At 43.4% G+C, this 23,995-nt stretch overlaps 1 protein-coding gene across 1 annotated transcript in view; it reads right to left on the bottom strand.

The window, feature by feature from the left end:
• Positions 1-1,810: 1,810 nt before the first annotated feature.
• The window catches only part of AR (androgen receptor), a 351,022-nt gene continuing 328,837 nt past the window's right edge, over positions 1,811-23,995 (bottom strand). Inside the window, exons 6-8 of the mRNA XM_069210179.1 lie at positions 21,172-21,302; positions 13,292-13,449; positions 1,811-7,879 (exon numbers count right to left, since the gene is read on the bottom strand). Coding sequence (XP_069066280.1) covers positions 7,724-7,879; positions 13,292-13,449; positions 21,172-21,302 — 445 coding nt within the window. The 3' untranslated portion in view covers positions 1,811-7,723. The remainder of the gene's footprint in view (positions 7,880-13,291; positions 13,450-21,171; positions 21,303-23,995) is intronic.

Genomic DNA, 23,995 nt, shown 5'->3' with positions numbered 1-23,995 from the left:
AATTGCATATTTTATGTCGTTTTGATACTCAGGGCATTCTGGGTAAGAAAACGTAAAGTGATCTCAGCAAAGCCAAATCGTCCTGGATTTCTCTTGCATCTATCTTTCAGAAATGCTGCGGAGTTGTAGGAATCCATAGGTGCAGGCCAACCTGGACATAAATGCTGCAGCCATCCATTATGGAAAATGTGGGGACTTTCCGGATCACAGGTTTGATATATGGGCTGGCAGAGAGTGTGTAAACTACACTTTCTGCCTCCAAAGGGAGTAAGAAAGACTGGGATTGGTTGCTCGCTCACTGTACGATTATTTCCCAGGTGGCCTAGTGGATGTTTCACCATTCTGGGTGGTCAGGCATTGGTAAACCCCACAGTCTGCCCTATAACCCGCAAGGGACAATATACCCGATATGCCCTGCATCACTGCAGTAGCTATACCCTGTATCATCTGGGCCACTCCTTCCATTAAAAAACCTACCTGGCGTCCAGTGGGTGATCCCTGCTCGAGAATCACCCTCTGTAGTCATACCCTAGCAGAGATCCACTAGGGAGGGGTACTAATGGAAAGTGGAGTCCTTCTTTCCCAATTGTGCCTTTTGTATTGTAAATGGAGGGTTCATGTGTGTTATGCACCATGTGCGCTGATGGTCTTTCTAAAAAAAAAAAAAAAAACTCCAATAAGGCTCATGCTGGGGAAAGCTTCACTAGACACACGAAGAGTAGGCCTGGTAAGGGAATCCCTGTGGTGTGAGCAACAGAGGGAATTCCAGCGTCGGGTGCAAGGATGTGACTTCTGCGTCTCTTCCAGATAATCACAGTAGGAATAGAGATGAATGAAGAAATTTAGTTTTCTAAGCTGTTCTTGATTAATAAAAAAGAACATAGAAGTGTATCTAGCACCAATAGCATGAAGGAGTTGCACACAAGGATGATGACATTATAGTCCCAGCAATCCTGGACTTCTGATTTGAGAGATCCACAAATTTAATTCAACCTTTTATTTCAATAGACCAATGCCTTCAATCTCTATCCAATCAAATTCAGACGTCTTTTACACCAAAGGATCTCTAAAATTGCCAATAGAGTCAGAGTGATTTTGGACAATACCCTTTCAATGAAATAGATGCAGGAATTCAATTTTTTGTGTTTAAGCGATACATGGCTTCAACGTTTGGTTCCAACAGATCAAGGACTTCGACCTTTTGGAGCAAGAGAGCCAGGATTTCAATATGTGAGAGCAAGGCATGCAAGGCTCTGTAAAGATATCCAGGATTTTGCCTTTTAGACCAAGAGATCTAGAGCTTCTACTTTAATCCAAGAGATCCACGACTTCAAATGTTTACCCCCAAGGCACCCAGCATGTCAAACTTGGAATCTGGTACTTTAATTATTTACTCTTGAAGACCCTTTACTGCAAACTTGGAACAAGAGAACATGGATTTCAATCTTTGGCCCAAGGGGATCAATGACATCAGTTTTTGAGTTCAGGAATTTTGGGACCCCCTCTACTGTTTTAACTTTCGGGTACCTAGCTACGATCAATGAGGCCTGTACTCACAGCACGTGATTTCCATTTAGCATATCCTGAAAATCTTGTTTGAATCGACACCAGCAACCCCTGTTTTTAGATTAAGTTGTTCAGGATGGCAGCCTTTATGTTCAAGAGATCAGGACACCACAGCTCATGGTCACTTTCAGGTGGACCATACAATGCTTTGTTTTGGAGCACATCATCCTGTGAGGTTCAGGCGGCGCAGACCTAACCCGCTAAACACTCAAAGCAAAGGGAAATAAATGTTCGAGCCATGTCATTTTTGTTTCATTTCGTTGTTTTCTTTCAAATCATTAGAAAATACAAGAAAAAAAATGAAAGTACAGTGAGATGCAGCGCAACAGAAGCAGTTCAACATTTATACAATCACATAGGCCGCAGGTACTGACCATACTGTGGAACTAATCGATAGGCTGACGGCGATCAACATCTCTATACAGGCGCTATGCATCAGATCGCTTCAGTCTCTAGAGTTACCACAAAGCAAGTATAAGGCGGAATGGTATGCATGGAGATTTACTTTCAAAGCACTACAGTCCCAATTGCACTCTGGTGTTTGTTTCTGGTGTGGGGCAACCGTGCAAGATCTTCCACCTCCTGGTACATCCATGGAGCAGAGAGGCCTCTCTGGAAAGAGCGGGGCGGCTCAGGCCGGACAGCATGCAGACTGGAGCGCGTGCATAACTGAACAATTTAAAAAACAACTCTTAGAAACTCGTGAAAAAACTGCAAAATATCCCAAAAGGTAGTCTTTTATTGCTGGCCTAGATTAGTGATGCCTCAATGGTAGGTAGCTCAAATGAATCCGGGCCAACGTGTGTCGTTCTGTTGTGTGTGTGCTTCATTTTCAAATGCATACTCGTTTTTAACATTTATTTTAGTCACACTGCGGTATTTTAACAATATATTGAGTATGGAACTGTGTAACACTGCAGTAATGATCCACAGGCTCAAAGCGTCTCCCAAGCGCTTACGCTTCCTTTCCTGGTTCCCTCGTCTCTTTGTCATCTTTCCGCACTGTTTTATTTTATTTTTGATGTTTTGTCATCTAATTCTCACTGGCTGTTTTCCTGTAGAGAGCGAGCGAGAGTGTGCGTGCGCGCGCGCGCAAGAAGGGATGTAAATAAATGAAAACACTTTTCTGCACAAGGCCGGAGCCTGCGCAGCGCAAGTGACCAACAAGAAGCAAACAAGGAGACAGTTCCCAAAGCCAAATATAGAAAATCCTGTCAGTGGCCTTGGAGAGCAGCAGGTGGTAATGTTCACTTAGTGTTCTACAAGGGATGAGAGTGCCAGGAGGTAGGCCCTAACACGATCCAACTGCAGTGGCGAAGGAAAACAGACAGAACAACAATGACCTTCCTCAAGAAAATGCGGCCTCGCGCTTAAGTGTGGGTGGGAAAGTATCTCGCTGGTACCCAGGTTCACTCCCCAATCAGAGCAGCCGCGGGGCGCAGACGCCACCCATAATGTGACCACTCCACGGGTTTTCCCACTTACTGCAAAGGCATTTTTTTTTTTTTTTATCCAGAACAAGGTTGCCCTTTACAATCGAATTAAACAATCTACATTCTTTGCACGCTGAAACAGCGCTTACATGTATGTGATGTGTGCAGCAATGTTTTCTGTGCGCTGCGAAGCTGAGGATGTGCAAGGTCCGGAGGGTCTCCTTGATGCTTTACAAGGTCATAAAAATGTGATTACTGATGATTTGCTTGCAGTAGACTGCATAGCATGTTCTTGTCTCTTCCTTAAATCGACCCCCAGGCCCTGGCCCAGGCTCGGTCTGAACCAGTGTGTACTCGCCAGAACTGCTTGGGTAAATCATATTTGCTTTCAGTGCTGTCTTCCGCCGACAGCTAAAGTGAGTAAGTATATCCTTTCATGCGTTCCTGATGGAAATTACTGTGCACTTACATGGATTGCTTGTGTGAGTCACTCCTTTCACAGGCTGCTTTTACGCATCAGGGTGAGCTTGCTTTTGTGAACTACTTTGCAGTAGGTAAGATTGTTACAGTGAATAGTTACATACTTTCACGTGCTCTTGCACAGGTAGCTTGAGTGAAACACTGCACTAGCTAAGGCTGCTAGGGTGAATCACTTTTAACTTTCACAGGTGGTTTGTGACTGGCTGGGTACTTGTACAGGCTGCTTTTGTGAGCCACTGTGTATTTGAGCAGGTTGTTTGTGTGCCCTATTGTGCACAAGCACCATTGGATTGTACACGTTTTGTGAGCAACTGTGTACTTGCACTGAATTGTGGTGGTACTTCTAAGAGTCGTTGTGTTGTTGAGCAGGTTGGTTGTCTGACCCATTGCGCACGTGCACCAGTGGACTGCACACTTGTGAGAGCTGGTTGTGTGGCCCACTGTGCACATGCACCAGTGGACTGCACACTTGCAAGAGCCGCTGTTGTGACCTATTGTGCACATGCACCAGTGGACTGCATGCTTGCAAGAGCTGCTTGTGTGATCCATTGTGCGCATGCAGCAGTGGATTGCACACTTGCGAGAGCTACTTGTGTGACCCATTGTGCACATGCACCAGTGGATTGCACACTTGCGAGAGCTGCCTGTGTGACACACTTACAATCTGATAACCTGCATAAAATATGCACTAAATAACTCACATTCTGAAAAGCCTGGTGAGATGCAGCCAGGGACCAAAGCTGCAGTGTTAGCTCTTCAACTTGTTAAAATACCACAGCTCGTTGGACAGGTTCAGTCTCATGATAATTTACATGTTTACATCATTAGTACTTTTTTCAATATACCCAGGTAAATTGCAACCTTACCCACACAAAACATTGAACTTTTACGCATACCGGACATCAACAATGGTTCAGCTCCCTTAGCTAACAAAATAACACAATAAAAAACACTCAATTATGAACACAGATAAAATCTGTTACCCCAAAAGAATGAAGGAAAGCGCATGAAAATGATCAGAAGGGTGTAATAAGTGAACAATCATATCCCATTACCAGACCAATAAGGTGCAACATGTTAATCAACGATCACATACAAGTAATGCGTATTTATGTATGTGTCATATATGTATACACATGAATATATTCATAAATATGTATATACAAATACATGTTCTATATCTGCATATATATGAATATAAATGTATACATATACATGCATATGATTATACACAGAAAGAAATGTGTATACAGATTTTGCTTGATAGGTTATATTTTGTATTTGAGTACATAACATGATCTCGTGATTGTGTCCTTGGTTAAATTCTTATACATGTACATGGACAGATGTACAAACAACTTTGAAGTCGACAACCCACAATAAAAGAGTTAATTTATTCAGAATGTAACCCTACTCTTTTTTCTCACTTTTTCAACTCAGTTGAAAAATGTTCTAAAGATGGAAACCAAAAATGACAAGATTGTGAAGAATGGAGATGGTGGCCGGTCACATGATTTTACAATGTAGGATACAGCAGCAACGACACTTAATGGGAGCTAGAAACTGGTGTCTGCCTCCAGCTGCTGTAAGAACAGCTTTCAAGCAGCCTCCCGAAAAGGACTACATCTTCCCAAAGTGAAGATGTCTTACACCCCAAAAGGAGTAGCGTTCATCAGTCATTTGTCCTTCAATGGCACTCTAAATGCAAGTGCCATAGTTTTGACCTCCTTCATGACAAGAGTTATGCCATCCAGAAGAATTAGCATAAACGCTTTACTTTTGATTCGGAAGCTTAAGAAAAAGTACAAACACCATGGAACGATTTTTATTGAAAACGAGTTGAAGCTCTGAGGTCAGGTTGATCTCATTGTGGTACCCTGCCTTGTTTTAGGAATGCTAATGTGTATACTGAAAAATCCACAAGACGTGCCACACAAATCCTGTTACATTTAGCTGTGGATGAACTTTTTCACGTTAAGTCCAAGAGAACTTAACATTTAATGCAAATTCAAGCTACAACTTCAATGGTGTTCAATGGTTGTAGTCTATGGTGTGATACGGAAAACAACACCTCCCAACAATCAACCTCCTAACACCAATCCCTGAATACCACCTAATTGCATTTGCTTGTCTATCACAATCTCACAACCCCAATTAAGATAAAGGATTAACAGCCTAAGGTAAGGACAATGTACTTCGGTGCGCTTTTAGTCTGAGGTCGTACCACTTGAATAAGGACCAGTAACCATTGAGTTGGTCAGGGTTCTTCTGCTGATGGACCACCGTGCTGGCTGTATTCGTTCACAAGTCTGTACTGGACGAGAGGGCACGCGCCTTTCAGTACGTCACAGGAACTCAACACGCACACCTCCCACAGATATGATGAATGGACATAATGTTGAACAACAAATAACAGATGCAGGTTGCAAGCTAGACTACACTGAGATCCAATGCGAACCAACTGAGTTTGTGAAAACATTATTGACTGAGGGGGGTACATACAAACATAAAAGCCTCACCCATGGAAGGCAACATAAGAATCTCGTCTTTACTGATATGGTCAACAATTTTTAAATGTGTGGTTAACTTTGCTCTTATTAGCAGAATCTGCTTTGCAAATTGAAGGCCAAAGCCTTCCATCTAGCCAATTTAAGCTTGGAATCAAAGTTTAGAAATGTTTCAAAGTATCTTACTGTTTATGGAAACGTCTGACTATTGGGTAACTAATCCCATATTCATTCGGGCAACATCCAAAAATGCAAATTTCCAATTTTAGACGAGAACTGCCACACAATTTCAGAGGCCAATGCCCATTTTCATCAGGACAACATCCAAAAATGCACATTTCAAATTTGAGACGAGTGCTAACACGCAATCTCAGAGGCCAATGCTTTTTCACTAAACGTGCTTCTGTTTTTTTCACCATTTTTTAAATCTGCCACCTGCCCTCAACTAGGCGATGGTTCGGTGTTACAAAGGGCCATCTGTCAAGCCGCTGGTACGGTCTAATCCCTTCTCAGCAGCTACTGATCGGTGGCTTGGCACACATGTTCGACTTAAATGCAGTAAGAAGACTCCTGCGTGTGAGCTGCTCTTAGCAATGCTCCCAGATGAAGCAGAGCCCCTACACCCATGCTGGTGAGTAGGCTAAACATTGACTCACCACACTGGATGCCCAAGGTAGAGCACTAGCGAAAGTTAGTGCTTCTGTGCCGGGTTGAGGGACCTTTCAGCACTCAACCGCAGACTTAGATCAGCCCATTGCCTGAGTACATATCAAGTAAGTTATCCCAATCCAGTTCCACCCTCGTGGCTGCAGCACCCTCAGTGGAACTAGAGCAAGGGATGATACTCATAAGGCTGGTATCCAAACTGTGCATTCACCCCATAGTAGATCGTCATTCACCTGGATCGAGGCACATCATGGTCATGTACATGTAGGTTAACACAGGCCCAGGCATTTTTTTCTTACCTACACTTCTGGGGACTGTGGTTAGCTTTCACTTAGTGTTGACAATGTAGTAACCTTTCATGGTACAGAAAAGTCCCTCAAACTATCTGCCTGAATCTTCAACAACCTTTACAAAGCAGCGAAAAAGGGCTTCGGGTAAAGTGGAAATGGAAAGGAAATGAGCCGCTCAAAGCAACGGGATTTTACCAAAAATCACACCTTAGGAAGGACACACACAATATAAAGAACTGCGTGCATTCTCGTCACCTTACTTTTGCAGAGTAATCAATGCCAATAAACCGTACAATATGCCAATTAGGACACCAATAATAAAGAAAAAAATAAAAACACAAAATGTGTAGGTAGTAAGAAATAAACAACCCAAATGCGACGTACAGTAAACTGCGGCTACTGATGCAAGTGCAGAATCTGGGTTGCACACGCTGACACCAGGGCGGAATGAGACCCAGCGTAGACCGGGGTGACACGGTGTCCAGGAAGTAAACGGCATCTCAGATCCTGCATGATGTGATCATCGAGCCACCAACCTCGAAAGGATGTCCTACTGTGTAAAGTCTGAGAAAAGCTACTGCAGGTAGTAAGTCTATTAAACCCACTCCACGTATGATTCTTCCTTCAATGCCAACTTGCCCACCCCCAAGTCTGGGTGTCAAGTAGTCCGATGAATGTCTTTGAAAACCTTCAGAGCAGGCTTTCAAGGCACTGCAGCATGGCAGAAGAGTTTATGCGTAGAAGACGGTGGGAGAAAAGGCACTGGTTGGGTAATGGGGCATCACAGACTGTGGAAAAAGATGGGCTTTACTCTTCCAGATAGGATCTTGGGCACCTGGACAGAGACCATCTCGGCCATCATCTCGGGGAAATCCACGCTGACCATCTGGGCCTTGGCGAAGAGGTCGAAGGTAAACTGATGCAACTCTCTGGCAATCTGCGAAAACAGGAAGGTCATATTGAGATATACCTCGAAATGTATGCCTACATCTATGCAGAAAAGTAAACAAGTGCAGAATTCGTACCAGATATAATCCTTGATCAATAGTAAACAAAAAAGTCATGGATTTTTTAATTCAATGGTCAGTTATCATCCAAGGTACCCAACTCTCAGAGTTCCACACCTAAGTCTCATATACAATGATGCAGTAAGAGGTTTCAACCCAAGAAGCTATCTCGACAGCTTTAAAGATGTTAGGGAGCAGAGAAGAAGCTACCAACATACCAATATATTTTTTATTAATTTTTTAAGGAGGCTTACCTAGTCCCTACCAGGGGTCAAAGGGGGATGATGCTTTCCTCAGAGCACATATATGTAGGCAGAGATGTACGGGGCGGGTTTTTACAAGAGGTGATGGGACATGCATTATATTACTATAACAGCATTTGCAAGTATCTCAATAAGGAGTCTGAGTACAAACTAGAGGTTTGGTCCAAAATGAGGAATGCTTTAAACATTCCCTCTGGAGTTTATGGCTGCTAAAAAGAGAGAAAATGATTGACTCCTGAGAAGTTTACATTCCTAAGATCTGTAATATAAAATGTAATCTTGCACTCATTCTTGACAGAAAAGTGGCCGCAGTGCAAACTGCAGTATTTTAAGATTCCTGTTCACTGGGAGTGGGGGATTGTCATGCCGCAGTAACAGTGAAACGCATTCTTCGATTTGGAGATTTTATTGAACGAAAAACCATGCTGTGCATTTACAAGCAATGCAACTAAATTCAAGTCCTCTACTTAAAGTAACGTGTAGCTTTAACTACCTTTTAGGGTTATTTAAAGATACTTGCAAAGGTACATGATTTTCATTTATCAGGCTGTAAAATAAACAAGCACTGGCAAAGTCCATAGATCGTGGTTTTAAAAGGCCAAACTATTAACATCTTTAAAAGAGCACACATGAATGAGGGAGGGACAGAAAAAACAGGAGGGAGTAAAATGGAGTGCTGGATATTAAAGAAAAAGAGTAATTTGAGGTAAACAGTGGAAGAGCACAACTTATCCAATCAGAACACTATGAGACCGAAATGCTCCCGGGTAGGGCAAACACAAGGATGGGAAGGGAATATATCAAATTAAGAGCAGACAACTGAGATAGACAACAAATACATCCAATCGGGAGCAGGGGGGTTGACCCAAATCTCGCTGTCAGTGCTTCTGTATTGAAATAAAATGTGTGTGCCTACTGGGACCTAAAGCTGCCTATAGCCAACACCTAAAATGCTAAAGAAAAAAAACGTACAAAAAGAAACTTGCAGCAGATGATCAGCTCTATCTACTGTTTATATTATATACTAACCAATATGACAGCAAAAATAATTTCTGTGTTTTCCCTTACTCATTTCTAAACTGTATACAAATGTAAACAATCATTGGCAAAGCCAATGAGTCTGACATTTTGTTAGGGAAAATACTGGGCAATAATTGGACAGCTTTGTTTGTGTTTCCTCCAGCTGGCATAGAAAGAAAATTCCTTAATGAAGTAACATCGTGGGCTACAAAATCATGGAAGCTAGGAGTATGGCCTTTTTTCTGGGCACACTGTATTACCGAAGTTAAGATACAGCCTCAAAGAATAGTGTTAAGAAAGGCGTCAGAAGATGAAATTTGCATTGTAAGTTGAGAACAAAAGACATTCACTTCAAAACATTACGCAGTAGATACTTTAGTCAGAGGGCAAATATTCCTGTTGAATTCTTAAAAAAGCGATGTGTATACACACACATACACATTTTCATTGTGTGATCATAAAAAAAGCTTTAAGTCCAACAACATGAAGCAGGCTAAGGCATTCAAAAAGGCAAAATGTCCTTAAAATAACTATAAACAAGCAATTAAAATGTTAATGCTCCAGTCTAACAAACAAACTACATGGTCCGATCATCATTAAATGAGAACACAAATGGGGCAATGTAACCACCCACAAAATACCATGGTCTAAGTGGACATTCTATCTAAACAGTGGTAAACCATGAGAACACATGAAAACCAATAAATGAATGGGGACCCAAAGCCCCCTCTCTCCGTACTTTGTTGATGAATTGATAACACAAGATCTTTCAGATAGCCAAATCAGTCTATGAGTGATATCCAAACCTCCCAAAATGTATTTGGTAGTGGACTTCTATCAAATCATACCAGTTTGAGAACCTCCTAATGATAGCTACAGTGAGACAGCTCCTTTGACCAATCAGATTCTGTACAATGCTTGCACCTGTAGTGCCTGCTCATTAACCCATATCTGTAACTGCAGTTCTACAGTTGTTTCTCAAACCAGATGACTACGCAATGTCACAATGTACTGTCATGACACCGACAGCCCAGCGATAGGCAGCCATTGAAACAGGAGGACAAAGAAATAGAGGAAGGAAACTTGGAGTGCGGAAGACATGACATGCATGCTTGATTTGCACTATTGCTGCTCGGAGTAGGGCAGAGATGCTGAAGGTGTCAGTGCGAGTGAGTATGGCAGAACCCTGGAGGTTACTGTAGCACGGAAGCATAGCATCTCCGCCCTTCTACCGATTCTAACAAACTGGCTGCACAAAGAGGATGTCCTGCAATGACCAGCTCCACCTACCACCCAGATGGTGAGATGTAGGAGAGCCACAAAGGAGCATACACTTGCTCTGTTACAATGAATTTGTAAAGCGCTCGTACACCAAATAAGGTTTCATGGCACTAGGGAGCACAACAGCAGGAGGGCCACAAGTGCTAGCCACATGGCTGTCTGAAAAGCCAGGTTTTCAGCAAAGATCTGAAACTCGCATATGAAGTCAAAGCTCTGATGGTAATAGGCAAGGAGTTCCAGAAGCCGGGGGCAAGCACGAAGAATCTGGATTCCCCCGGGCTCTTCATCTTGAACTTAGGGACCTCTAATAGAGTTTGGGACACAGACTTCAGATTGCGCGTGGGGGTCTGGAGGTCACGGAAGACGGGCTTTTGCCACAATGAAGATTTAAAGATAATACACCCGGTTTTAAAAAGGGTTCTCTGGGAGACTGGAAGCCATTGTAATTCTACCAGTAGGGGTCTGGTATGACAGAATTAAGGCTGGTGCCAAACCAATCTAGCAGCCTGGTTTTGAGCAAGTTGAAGTCTCTGACTCAGACCCTTGGCAAGGCCAAGAAGGAGAGAATTTGCGTGACTGATTCGTGACATGACAAGAGCAATGAATATTTGGATGATGGCCTCAATGGAAAACATTGTTCTGTTTTTTTTTTTCACTTTTCGGAGAAGGAAGAAGCATGCCAAGGTCACTGTGCCGATTAGAGGCTTCAGTGAAAGGTCTTCATCAACTGGGATCCCAAGGCTTCTAACTACACTTTTAGGAGGAGGAGGAGCACCATCCCAGAGGCCAAGTAGAAGGATTCCATTTGTACAATTTATTTTAGTCATCACTATGTCGGTTTTATCTGCGTTCAGGTTCACCTGATGACAGTTCATCCAACTGCGAACGAAGAGCCTAGAGCGCTGAAAGAAATCCATAGATTCCGAAGAGTCATCCACATTAAAGAGTAGCTGCATGTCTTCAGCATAACTATACACCTTCAATTTATGCTTCGGTAGAGTATGAACCAACGGGCGGATATATACGCTGGATAGCAGGGGAAATAAGGAAGAGTCCTGTGGCACTCCACACTCAAGTCCGTGGAGAGAGATGGACCGACTGAGATCGGTCAGATAGAAAGGATGCCAGGCAATCTAATGCAAATCCCCGCAGTCCAGTGGCCTTGACACAGTCAATTAGAATATCATGATCCACTGCGTCGAAGGCCGCCGATAAGTCCAACAGGACTAGAGCCTGGGCCCGTCCTTTATCTGCTTCTTCTCTCACGTCATCCACTACAGACAGTATGACCACTTCTGTAGACTGGGTGGAACGGAAGCCTGCCTGATGGGCATCATAGACACTTCTAGGCTACACCTATGTACCGGTGTGCGGTCATTCTATTAGTTAAATATAGGTGTCCTACCTCGTTCTGTTTGTTCCTGCCCTCAACCAGCAAGAATTCAGCCTCATTTACTCTCGGATTCCCATAACTTCTATTCTGTGTGCTGCTGGGTTCTCCATCCCATTCTCTGTAGCCAACATCCCTTTCAGTGCCATGCTCCTCCCTCCCCCTACAAATGGTGCCCTGAAAGCTCTGCTCTCTTGGCCACTCTCTCTGCACTGTGTTTACCATCTAGCAGCTCCCCAGCTACACCAAGCTCTAGTTAGTAGCTGGAAATTCTGACTTGACAGTACTAGCTGCAATTGTTCTCCTTCCCAAAAGCAGTAGTTTGCTTTTGTTGGTGTTTTTTAACTCATGTTGTTCCTTCTGATGACAAGATTCTCATAGGGTCAAGTGACACGAACATTTTTGTATATGCCTAGGGATTTGTAGGTCAGAAGTGCGACAGCACGCCAGTCTCTTCATTATTTTACTTGTTCTATGTAGTCAGCTCTTACATAACCTCATGCACATTCCTGGGCTAGTCTGGGGCACAGCGCATCAGGTATTTGCGCACTAGTTTACTAAGAAATGTGGTAGTTCTGAACATGGACCAAGGATTTAGTGATAGCAATTCTGAGCAAGCATTTGGGAGTACTGACTGATGGTGCAAAATACTCCAAGCTGCATGGGTGGATGGAAGCACAAGAGCAGTGGCTCCTGCACCTGTATGCATAAAAACACCTGTTCCTCCATCCAAACACTTATCCATTTGGATGTGTCCAGTGCCATTGTTTACTCATGCATCCATCAGTGCACTTGCACATTCTCCCACCCATTCATAGGTGACTGGAGATCATTAAGACACTGGGCAACTAAGGTTCATTTGGTTTGAGTCACTGATATATTCACTTCATGGGGGCCACTGAGGTGCATTACTCCTTGAGGCCACATCCTCTCTGCAGCACAGGCTGTCCCTGCCCCTTGCTGCTATTCTGTCTCTCCACCTCTCTGCATCTGTTTCTTAGCGCTAGGCTCACTAGCTCTACTGCACACTGTGCACTGAGGCCAACAAGTTGTGATAGTGGTTGCTACTCTCTCCTGTGGCCCAGGCCCCCAGCACCTGCTCACTGGTCCCATCACAGTTCCCTCCTTCAGCACAGACCCCAAATGCCCCTTCTGGCCTGGAAACAGGGACATAGAGCATGATTTAGAGTTAGGCAGAGGGGGTTACTCTGGCACAAGCATTATAGCCAAAGGGAATCGTAATGCGACAGACGGGATATCCATTATGTTTGCGATGGAGTAACCCGCCCGCCAAACTGCAAATCAGGCATATAATTCCTTTTCCGGACAGTTGTATCAGTGACACCATGTTTTACTTACATGTATGATGCATCTGAGCCATTACTTACCGGCTGAACCGAGTCCAGCAGCTTAGTTAACTGGTAAAATCGACGAGAGCTGGAGGCGGGATTGGCTCTCTTGCAGGCAATCACTCTGTCTAGCTCCTTGATGTAGTTTAGTCGCAGCTCATCAAAGCATTTCTGATTCTTCAGGCCTTCCACGGGAACTGTAAACCGACAAAGGACACAACTGTTGAAGTACACATGACTCAGAATTCTGCTTATGTGCTGGCAGAGCACACATCGAGGATGGACGCAATAGGACAGAGTCCTGCCACTATTTTTAGAGAGGGTTCTCCGTTCCCGTTACAGGAAGCCACCTTGGGGCCCAACAGTGCAGCGGTGTGCTTTCGCAAACACTGTGTGCGCATAACCAGGCTTCAAGGGGTTTTTACCCACCTCCCTTCCCACTAGTAGAATGCCCATTACCTGTGGGAGGGGCCCAATGGACGAGGGAGGAGTATCTTTGTATCTCTTATCCGACAGATAACAAGGAACTTCACACCATGGAACTTTCTATTGAATGAAGAACTGCTAATGTGCAGTGCTTATGTGCTGTGAAGCTGGAGAAAGCAGAGGAAAGCAACATGCACGATCAGCAACTCTGACTGTTAACCGCTTCAGTGCGCACTACCTCCTTTTGGTTGCTTCCTGCTACGGTAGGGAAACCGGGCCCAAATGGGACTTCCCGATGTTTGGGAAGGTCTTGTTTGTTCTCCCCTTTCAAACGAGCAGCACAGCTTTGAACAAGGGCCAGGAAATCCCACTAAACACCAGGGATTTCACTTGGGGGGGTTGGCCCGATCGCGCCCCCAGGTGTTTAAAAATGTAAAAAAATGAAATTGACAGGGGGTCGTGAGCATGGCGACCCCCTGTGGGGCATTAATTTTTTTAATAGTTGTAGGGTTTCCCTGGAAGGGCACTATGGCCCCCAAGGAAACTATACAGCTACTAAAAAAATATGGAACTCTCTCTCTATATATAGACATATCTATGTAGAGATATCTATATAGATAAATATATCTATCTATATATAGATATGCGTATATATTGATCCATATATATATATATATATATATATATATAGAGTGATCACTTTTGTCAACACGTGTGTGGTTTCTCTGAGGGCTGCGATCGGCCCCCGGGAAAACCACATCCACATATAAAAGTGATATATCTATCTCTCTCTCTCTCTCTCTCTCTCTATATATATATATATATATATATATATATATATATATATATATATATATTCGCCACCAGTTACTTGCAGTTGCAGCTTGCGTCTTCAAAGCAATGCACATACTTCAAATGACGCGTTTCAACCGTAGCTTTTAGGCAGTAATAAAAAAGTCAAGTTAGTCTTGTGATTATGATTCTGCTACAAAAGGATCTGACTTTTGTCTAGTGGCAGTTTTGATGCCATAAAGTAGCGCAGAGGTATATATTCCTACTGCAAAGATCAAATCTGTATTTTATGTAAATAGCTGAGTAGATTAGTAAAGTCAGCCATTACCTGCACTACAATACAAATGAAATGTATGTGCGGGGGGGCTATGGAGAGATGAAGGGCACTTTTACTGGGTGGTAGTGAGGGAATCCGAGGAGGAGGTCATGGGAGTGGGAGCACCAATAATGATTGTTGGACTGGGCGCTAGAGGCGCTAAAGACTAGGACGACTGGTAAGTGACAAGATGAATGAAGTAATAGTGTGTCTTTTTTTGAGTGTCTTGAAAGAAAGTGCTGATAGGGGGAAGAAGCGAAGGTAAGGTGACCTCTACTGTTGCACGTATCACACACCGACCCACCAGCAATTTTGTGACTGTCTATGTAGGCTAGTGTTTTAAAGCAACAGTTTAGCTAGTAGAAGAGATGGATTCTCCTTGGATGACTGCTGCTCAAGCCCTCACTCGGTTATAGAGGCCAGCTCTGATGTAGGATCAGAGACTGAGACAGCAGATACCGAGACAGCATCTGAGGGATAGGACAATGGAGCAGACTCTGGGAGTGATTTTTCAGTCGGAGGAGTCCCATTCGATAACTCCTCTTCCATGGATTATGAAGGAGGTGATGGGGACATGCCTGCTGTCCCTTCTCAAGCAAAGTCTGTGCAGAGGGACAAAAGCGGGTTAGCCCAACCCACAGAGCAGGTGCATGCGGCGGCAAGCAGAGAGAGTGCTCTTTTGGGAGTTCCCCAATTTAGTTCAGACCCAAATTCCACCGCCCAAATCGTATTGTGGAGACATCAAAATTATCTATCACAGAACAACCTGGTTTTGTAAGGCAGGCATCTGGGTTTTTGGTTCTGGGCTCGGCGGCCATATAGGGAAACCTACCAAACCCAAACATTTCTGGAAACAAGACATCGGGGGGGGGGGTCCACAGAGATGTGACTTGTGTGGATTCCTCAAAGTTTTCTTACCCAGAATACCCTGCAAAGCTGAAATGTTGAATAAAAACTCAATTTTTTCTTGCACACAAACTACAGGAATATGCTGGGATCCACAAAATTCCTACCACCCAGTGTTTCCCCACCTGTCTTGATAAAAACGCTACCCCACTTGAGTGCCTTTACCTAGTGCTTGCATTAGGAATGGATCATTCCATGGTCAGCAGTTGCCCTCATGCAAGGACCAATATTGACCGTTATGTGATCGATTCCTGTCGCAAGCACTAGGCCTTCCCACACAAGTTAGGTACCATTTCTATCGGGAGACTTGGGGGAATGCTGGGTGGAAGAAAATGTGTGGCTCCTCTCAGATTCCAGAACTTTGAAGCACCGAAATCGGATGGAAAGTGTTTTTTTTTTGGCCAAATTTTGAGGTTTGCAAAGGATTCTGGTAACAGAACCTGCTGAAAGCCCCACAAGTCACCCCATGCTGGATTCCCACAGGTGTCTAGTTTTCAAGCATGCACAGGTTTGGTAGGTTTCCCTAGGTGCCGGCTGAGCTAGAGGCCAAAATCCACAGCTAGGCACTTTCCAAAATACACTTTCAGATTTCAATGTAAAAATGCCCCATGTAAAAGATGCGTCCAGGTTTCGTTTCCTGCCACGGGCATAAGGCCTACCCACGCAAGTGAACTACCATTTGTATCGGGACACTTGGGGGAACACAGAATAGCAAAACAAGTGTTATTGCCCCTTGTCTTTCCCTACATCTTTTCCTTCCAAATGTAAGACAGTGTGTAAAAAAAGACATCTATTTGAGAAATGCCCTGTAATTCACATGCTAGTGTGGGCACCTCGGAATTAAGAGATGTGCAAATAACCACTGCTTCTCCACACCTTATCTTGTGCCCATTTTGGAAATACAAAGGTTTCCTTGATACCTATTTTTCACTCTTTATATTTCACCAAATGAATTGCTGTACTCCAGGTATACAATGAAAACCCATTGCAAGGTGCAGCTCATTTATTGGCTCTGCGTACCTACGGTTCTTGATGAACCTACAAGCCCTATATATCCCTGAAACCAGGAGAGTCCAGCAGACGTTAACAGTATATTACTTTTGAAAATATGCCATTGCAGGAAAAGGTTACAGAGTAAAACGTGGAGAAAAATGGCTGTCTTTTTCACCTCAATTTCAATATTTTTTTAATTTCAGCTGTTATTTTCTGAAGGAAACCCTTGTAGGATCTACACAAATGACCCCTTGCTGAATTTAGAATTTTGTCTACTTTTCAGAAATGTTTAACTGTCCGGGATCCAGCATTGGTTTCACTCCCATTTCTGTCACTAACTTGAAGGAGGCTAAAAGCACAAAAAATAGTAAAAATGGGGTATGTCCCAGTAAAATGCCAAAATTGTGTTGAAAAATGTGGTTTTCTGATTCAAGTCTGCCTGTTCCTGAAAGCTGGGAAGATGGTGATTTTAGCACTGCAAACCCTTTGTTGATAACATTTTCAGGGAAAAAAAAACCATGCTTTCTTCTGCAGCCCATTTTTCCAATTTTTCGGAAAAAAAACAAAACCCAGATACTGTTCCATTCTCAAGTTCTCTCTGACCAAAGAAAGAGTGTCCCATTGAATACCCAGAGGACTACTGCACAACCAGGGCTTGTGCATGCCGGACAGCAAGCTTCCAGAAGTTGAGGTGTGATTTGGAGGAAGAACTGCCTGACTTGTCCTCGCCCTGTCTGAGTGCAAGGGAAGGCAAAGTACACAACGCAGGAGCTCTCAGAAAGGGGACTAGAAGGCACTGACCTTGGTGCAAAGGTCCATCCACCAGAGACTGACTGTGTGACTGGTGTGAACAACGTTGTGGACCAGTCCCAGAGATCTTCGGAGGAACCACAGCACTTCTGAATCAAACCTGATTTTTTTTCTTGTGTCATCTAAGTCACCACTTCCTGACACTTAAAGTAGGCCAGACTGGCTCAAATGAAGACGGGATCAGCTTTTTCTCTGTGGCAATCACTGTGTGCCTGTTACTCCGGACGGCATAATTGCAATTCAGCCTGATCTGTGGTTTCAGACCAGGCTGCCCCAAAAGTGAAGAGTGCCAACCTGGCATTATTGTAGTGTGTAGTATTGCACGTCTGTGTGAAATAAAGTACTTGTCTTTTTTGAAAGAGAAGCACTATACTTATTTTTTTTGTTTTGCTGGGTGTAGTGTTGAGTACTGAGCACATGCACCCCTCACTAATGTCCCTGACAAGGCTGCGAATGCTCATCATTGCTACCCCTGAGCGTCAAGTACTGAAAGGGTTGTACTTTATCCAGAGGCATAGGAGGACCATCCTCGGAAATACAGAAGCTAAACAACCCCAGTCCCAGTAGCCCCTTCCTGCCTGAGGTCCCCCTGAATGGGGTCTGACAGTAACTCTTTCTTTTGATGGATATTTCTTCCTGTAGATTCTTCAACATATGTGTGCGCTGTAAAGCAACTCCCAACTGAAAATAGGGTTGAATAGTGCTGATTAACTATAAATAGTAGATCGCAATAGTTCCCCACGCTGGTACCATTCACCTGTAGGAGGAATTCATTTCCCTACAGTTGATCAATTCCTCGATGTTAAACTGCATGGTTTAAATACCATTGGATAACTTCCCCACTTACTTGGATCTCTTCTGTTATGCGGCTGTCCTTCCAATTTCCACTCCACGCTGGAGAATACGATTTAATCGTTTTTGTATACACAGGCAACTAACCGTTCCCTGGATTTATTACAGTCTCCCTTTGTGTCACTGTCTAGTGTGAGGTGCAACCAGCCCAACTGTAAAACTGACCCAGACAGGGACTCCACAAACAGGCAGAGTCACAGAAATGGTTTAAGCAAGAAAATGCTCACTTCCTAAAAGTGGCATTTTCAAACATACAGTCTCAAAATCAACTTTACTAAAAGATGTATTTTTAAATTGTGGGCTCAGATACCCCAAACTCCACATGTCTATCCGCTCCCAAAGGAAATCTACACTTTAATCCGATTTAAAGGTAGCCCCTATATTACATATGAGAGGGACAGGCCTTGCAACAGTGTAAATCGAATTTAGCAATATTTCACTGTCAGGACATATAAAACACATTACTTTATGTCCTACCTTAACCATACACTGCACCCTGCTCTTGGGGCTACCTAGGGCCTACCTTAGGGGTGTCAGACATGTAAGAAAAGGGAAGGTTTAGGCCTGGCAAGTGGGTACACTTGCCAAGTCGAATTTACAGTTAAAACCACACACACACAGACACTGCAGTGGCAGGTCTGAGACATGATTAAAGAGCTACTTATGAGGGTGGCACAACCATTGCTGCAGGCTCACTAGTAGCATTTGATTTACAGGTCCTGGCACCTCTAGTGCACTTTACTAGGGACTTACTAGTAAATCAAATATGCCAATCATGGATAAACCAATTACATACAATTTTACACAGAGAGCATATGCACTTTAGCACTGGTTAGCAGTGATAAAGTTCCCAGAGTCCTAAAGCCAACAAAAACAGGTCAGACAAAATAGGAGGAAGGAGGCAAAAAGACTGGGGATGACCCCGCAAAAAGGGCCATTTCCAACACTCAGCAACATGTATCCGATGAAAAAGGCATGCAAAAACCGAGACTGCCTATTATATTTATGCTATTCTTCTTTGTATTGAATGCAATAAAAAACATTTTTTTTTATAAGTCTTATTATATTTGGCATGCAGAGAGGGTCTATCTAACTCGACTTTATCAGTCAACGTATACTTTACTTGTATGTGATTTTACTCCTGATCTTCTATTCTATGCATAGTTTGGATACTGATTTCAGCTGGAATCATTTTTATTATTTAAGAATAAACTGTTTGATGTTGGGCTGCACGGGTGCAGCGGTATGCCCTGTACTGACTACTCATCAGGAACTGGAGCAGCCTCAGCTCTGGCATCACAGCTTCACCATGCACTCTGAACAATGTCCAGAGAGGGTCCTTCCTGCATCTGGTCATGTCCAGTCAAGGTTCAGGTTACTTTATGGGTCCCGTGTACTCTGCGATGACGCAACATTAGTTACTGGTTCCAGCACAGCTTGAAACGTCACTATGGATGGTTGATCTAAAATCTGAGCAGCTCTTCTATAAATTGCCGGAAACAAGTCGAAGACACTGCATTTCTAGTGTCTCAACAAGTTTTGTTTCTTTAATTATGTTGAAACTTGAGGCCATTGCTGTTTGTTGCAACTCTACTCTTCTGGGATGAAGAAGTCTTTATGAGATCTGGCGCAGGTGATGATAGTGAATTATGAAGAAGGCGTTCTCTGTGTCGCTATTTTAGGGAGACAGTATCTAGTGTGCTGGGTGTTTGGCAGGAGGCATCTTTATTTCTTGCTCATAACTATTTATTTTAGTTCACAATGAAAATGCTTTGCAATAATCCAGTCTAATTCTGATCAAAGACCCACCCACCCACAACAGGGCTCTGCCAACCAGCCACCTACTGTTCTGTTTGTCCCCTCCTAACAAACCTACCCTACACACACTTTTACACCCTCCACTCCAACAATATTGTGTACATTCTGCTTCAACAAGGCAAGCTCCCCCCTCTTCCCCACCCACAATGGGCCCCTGCCAGCAGATGTCCTGTAGCTCTCTTCCTCTGCGTCTTCCTCCCAATCCTACTCAACCCACATGCATTGTGTATCCACCACTGCAATGCACTGTACGTCCTGTTTCAAAAGGAATGTCTGACTCTCTATTCGCATACCCACACCAGGACCCTGCCTGGATCCTATCTCACATTTACCGCTACCCGTCCACCTAACTTTACCCACCCCGTCTTCATCATCCCTTCACCTCTGCAATGCAATGCACACCACCTCTATGATAGAACACCATTACTTTGGAGCTTGTTGTGCACCATATGAAGTCCTACACCACCACATATCAATACATGCACACACAGCTGCTTACCATGGGTCGTCTCTGTCAGTGGCAGCATTTTGTGGGCGATATTTTGAATATTAAACTGTTGTCATGTTCTTAGGTTGCATAAAGATAATATTATATAGCTTGCATAAAATGGACAGCGGAGGCTCCTCCGCTATGGCGGAAAAACCTCGCCCCCCGCAGCCACTGCAAATCCTTTAACAACGAAAGGATAATAAACTAAGTTTATTATTCTTTCGTTACTAAAAGGGGCAGGGCATTGGGGGTAATGGGGATGAGAGGAGTGCACTGTGCACTCCCCTCAGTGCGCATGTGTGTTTGGTCGGCGCTCTCAGCCAATCATAACTCTGCTCTGAGCAGTGTAAGTATTGGCTGTAGGGAAAGACGAGCGGCGGTGGAACAGGTACGTTTTTATTTATTAAATGTTTTTGCTACCCCACCCCCTCTGCGTGCTGTCCCACCCTGCCCCTTTAGAGCGCAGCGAGAAACAGCTATATATATAAAAAATAAAAAGTAATCCATGCCACTTACTAATACTGAACAGAAGCAATGCTTTCATGCAAAGAAACTCTTCTGTGGTAATCTGGAGCCACCCAAACTCCTGGGAGAGGTGTCGCAGCCTCACACACTGACTGTACATTCTGGACTTGTGCATCCTGTACCTGGGGAAGACAAATACATCTTCATATTTCTGTTTAACATTCTGTTTGCCTGATCAATAAAACATTTTCATTACTATGCAGGCTGCAAACCAAAGCCAAGTCTGCACATCATTTTCACAGACCCTACTAAAATGTAAGAACGTACTGTGTAGTAACAAGGGTAAACTTAATTCATGGGCTGCTCCTACACCCAATCCTACAGAATCTGTCGCCACCCTGATGAGGAACTGTAAATTTGATGTGTTTTGGTTTCTGCACGAGTACATCCCTCCAGACACTGGGCCTCAACCCCTTACATTAAAGGTAGAGAGACAACCTTATCAAGGAAATAAAGGTAAGAGGTGGTCCAGGGCACCGCATTTAGTCCCTGCTGCTACAGTGCAAAGAGTGATGAATTGACTACTTGGGACGGGTTACTCCTGTCCGCCATGATATGATTCCCATATATAATGGAATCGGAATACAGCGGATGGGATATCTGTCATGTTTGTGATGGAGTAACCCATCCGCCAAACTCTAAACCAGGCCCTTAATCTCAGCTACTGGTAATTATTCTGTGATGCTCTCCCTTTTTAGGTTGTCTGTGCTCTTTGCTATTGCCAACTTGCAGAAACGCCAAATTTGGAGCCCTACAGACTGGCCTAAAAAACAGATCTTGTTAAGTTTTTTAAGGAGTTGCCAAAAAAATGTGGAAATCCAAAAATGGTATAGATCATACTATTGTCAAGAAGGAACGGTGAGTGCTTAGGACCACGTTATCTTTTTTTTTTTAAGCGCATAGGTTTCTAGGGCTTACATGGAATGTAACTCACTCTAATCCTCTGGGCTGAGATAAGCGGCTCCAAAAAAGCAGCCACCTATTTCAACAGGTAAGTGACTCTAGAGGAAAGAGGTTTGAAAGGACACCCGAATAGAACAAGCCTGAAACCACAAGTGAGGTTGACTGAATAATAACTATGCAGTCTGTCAGCATCTTCAATGACACACAGATATTTGTTGAGAGCTTAACATGTACAATCCATGTTATCAAAGGTAACATTGGGGTATTTGTGCATATGTTGTTTTTTAGTGGTTTCCTTTAAGGCGGTCTGCATCATGGACAGATTTCTTTTCTGAAAGGCCCAGATCAGAGCATCCACCACTGAGCCATAAGGATCGGCCGAGCTGAGGCCGATCCGCCTTGCGAAAATCACACTCACAACTTTAAAGTTGAGAGAACACTTATGGGTGACTTCAACCTCCCAAACCTTCCAGCGTTCATCTGTCTCTATTAGTCTACGGATGTAGACAGAGAGAGAGTGATGGGGTTACCAGCTATATAATTAGCTAAATAGGCTTTTCTACCCCAGCTTAATACTCTGGCAAGGGTGCTCTGTGAAGAGGGGTGAACTGCAGAAGAACAATTCTAAATCCCTGACACACTAAGAGAACTGGGAGAATGGCCTACATTTAGTTAGGTGATGTGAATTACTCATTTTTTTTTTCAGTAGTCTGATATGTAATCTTTAATCCTGGCTATACGTGGTATTGATCACCTAGTACAAGCCACTTGTTTTGCCGTCCTGATTTGTGGACTTGTAAATCTGCAAAATAACCTCATCTCCTGACCATCCATAAGACTGTGTCTTGTCAACTGTGGTATTTTGTTTCAGAAGGGTGACATTACTAATTCTCCAATACGTTTTGGTCACTGTGAATTGGGAAGACAAAAAACCTGTTTCTGTGGATCTGGAGATCGCCAGGGCACAAATGATTCTGTGTACAAGATCTCCAGCACCAACTGCTCAGTGAATCAAGGAGAATCCGGATCCTCTCAAAGCTATGAGAATGTTTTACCAAGAATGGGACCTGAATGATGAGCAGATGCACAAAAGAAGCTTCTTCAGGTAAAAGTTGCAACTGAGCTAATATATTGGAAATATTTACCAGCTAAATGTAGTGATGTCTGTTTTAAGGCTCAAACCAAACATGAAGAACATCCAAATGGGATATCATGTAGTGTATGCCTGAGTTTCGTAGACAATTTATTGCAGCGCAAGCACCTATACGTGAGCTCCAGTGAGATTAGCAATTTGTACGATCATTCCAAGGTAGCAGGGAACAGCAGTGGACAAAGAGAAAGTCAGTCTTTACAGATCTGTCCTTTTAAGAAAATGGGCTGGCTTGATTTCTTTGAAGAAGTCAATATGATTAGTCTCAAATTTGGGAATGTGGAGGACCCGCTTGTTGTGAACTGCAGCCCTCTTCAGAGGATCTCTGACTTGTAGGAGTGGCTTGGTTTCCAAAGCAGTACTTGTGGGATACCTAAGTTATTCCCCAACCCTCTTATTTCTACCTATTTCATAAGTGTGCATTGCAGTTTCCTGCACTATTTACTACAAAATATGTTTTTCAAAACACAAAACATTGCACAGCTAAAGCAGGAGCAGCTACACAACTGTTAACAGCTTTAAAGATTTGTCACTAGCAGGGAAGTTTAGAAGGGTTGGGAGGTGCAGTCCATTTGATGGCCTTCTGAATGTTTGTTTTCAAAGTTAACCTTAAAAGTATAAAACGATGATCATAAATCAAATTTCAACCACATCTATTTTAAGAACAAAGCAGTTAAAAAATATTAGTAATATTATTTCAGGAATCATGTTGAGAAGCTACAACTTCATTCAAATCCCATTTCAACTGAATGATTTACTCAA

Source organism: Pleurodeles waltl, chromosome 2_1 (genome assembly GCF_031143425.1).
Source record: "Pleurodeles waltl isolate 20211129_DDA chromosome 2_1, aPleWal1.hap1.20221129, whole genome shotgun sequence".
NCBI lineage: Eukaryota > Metazoa > Chordata > Amphibia > Caudata > Salamandridae > Pleurodeles > Pleurodeles waltl.
This window is presented reverse-complemented; position numbering and strand designations above follow the sequence as displayed.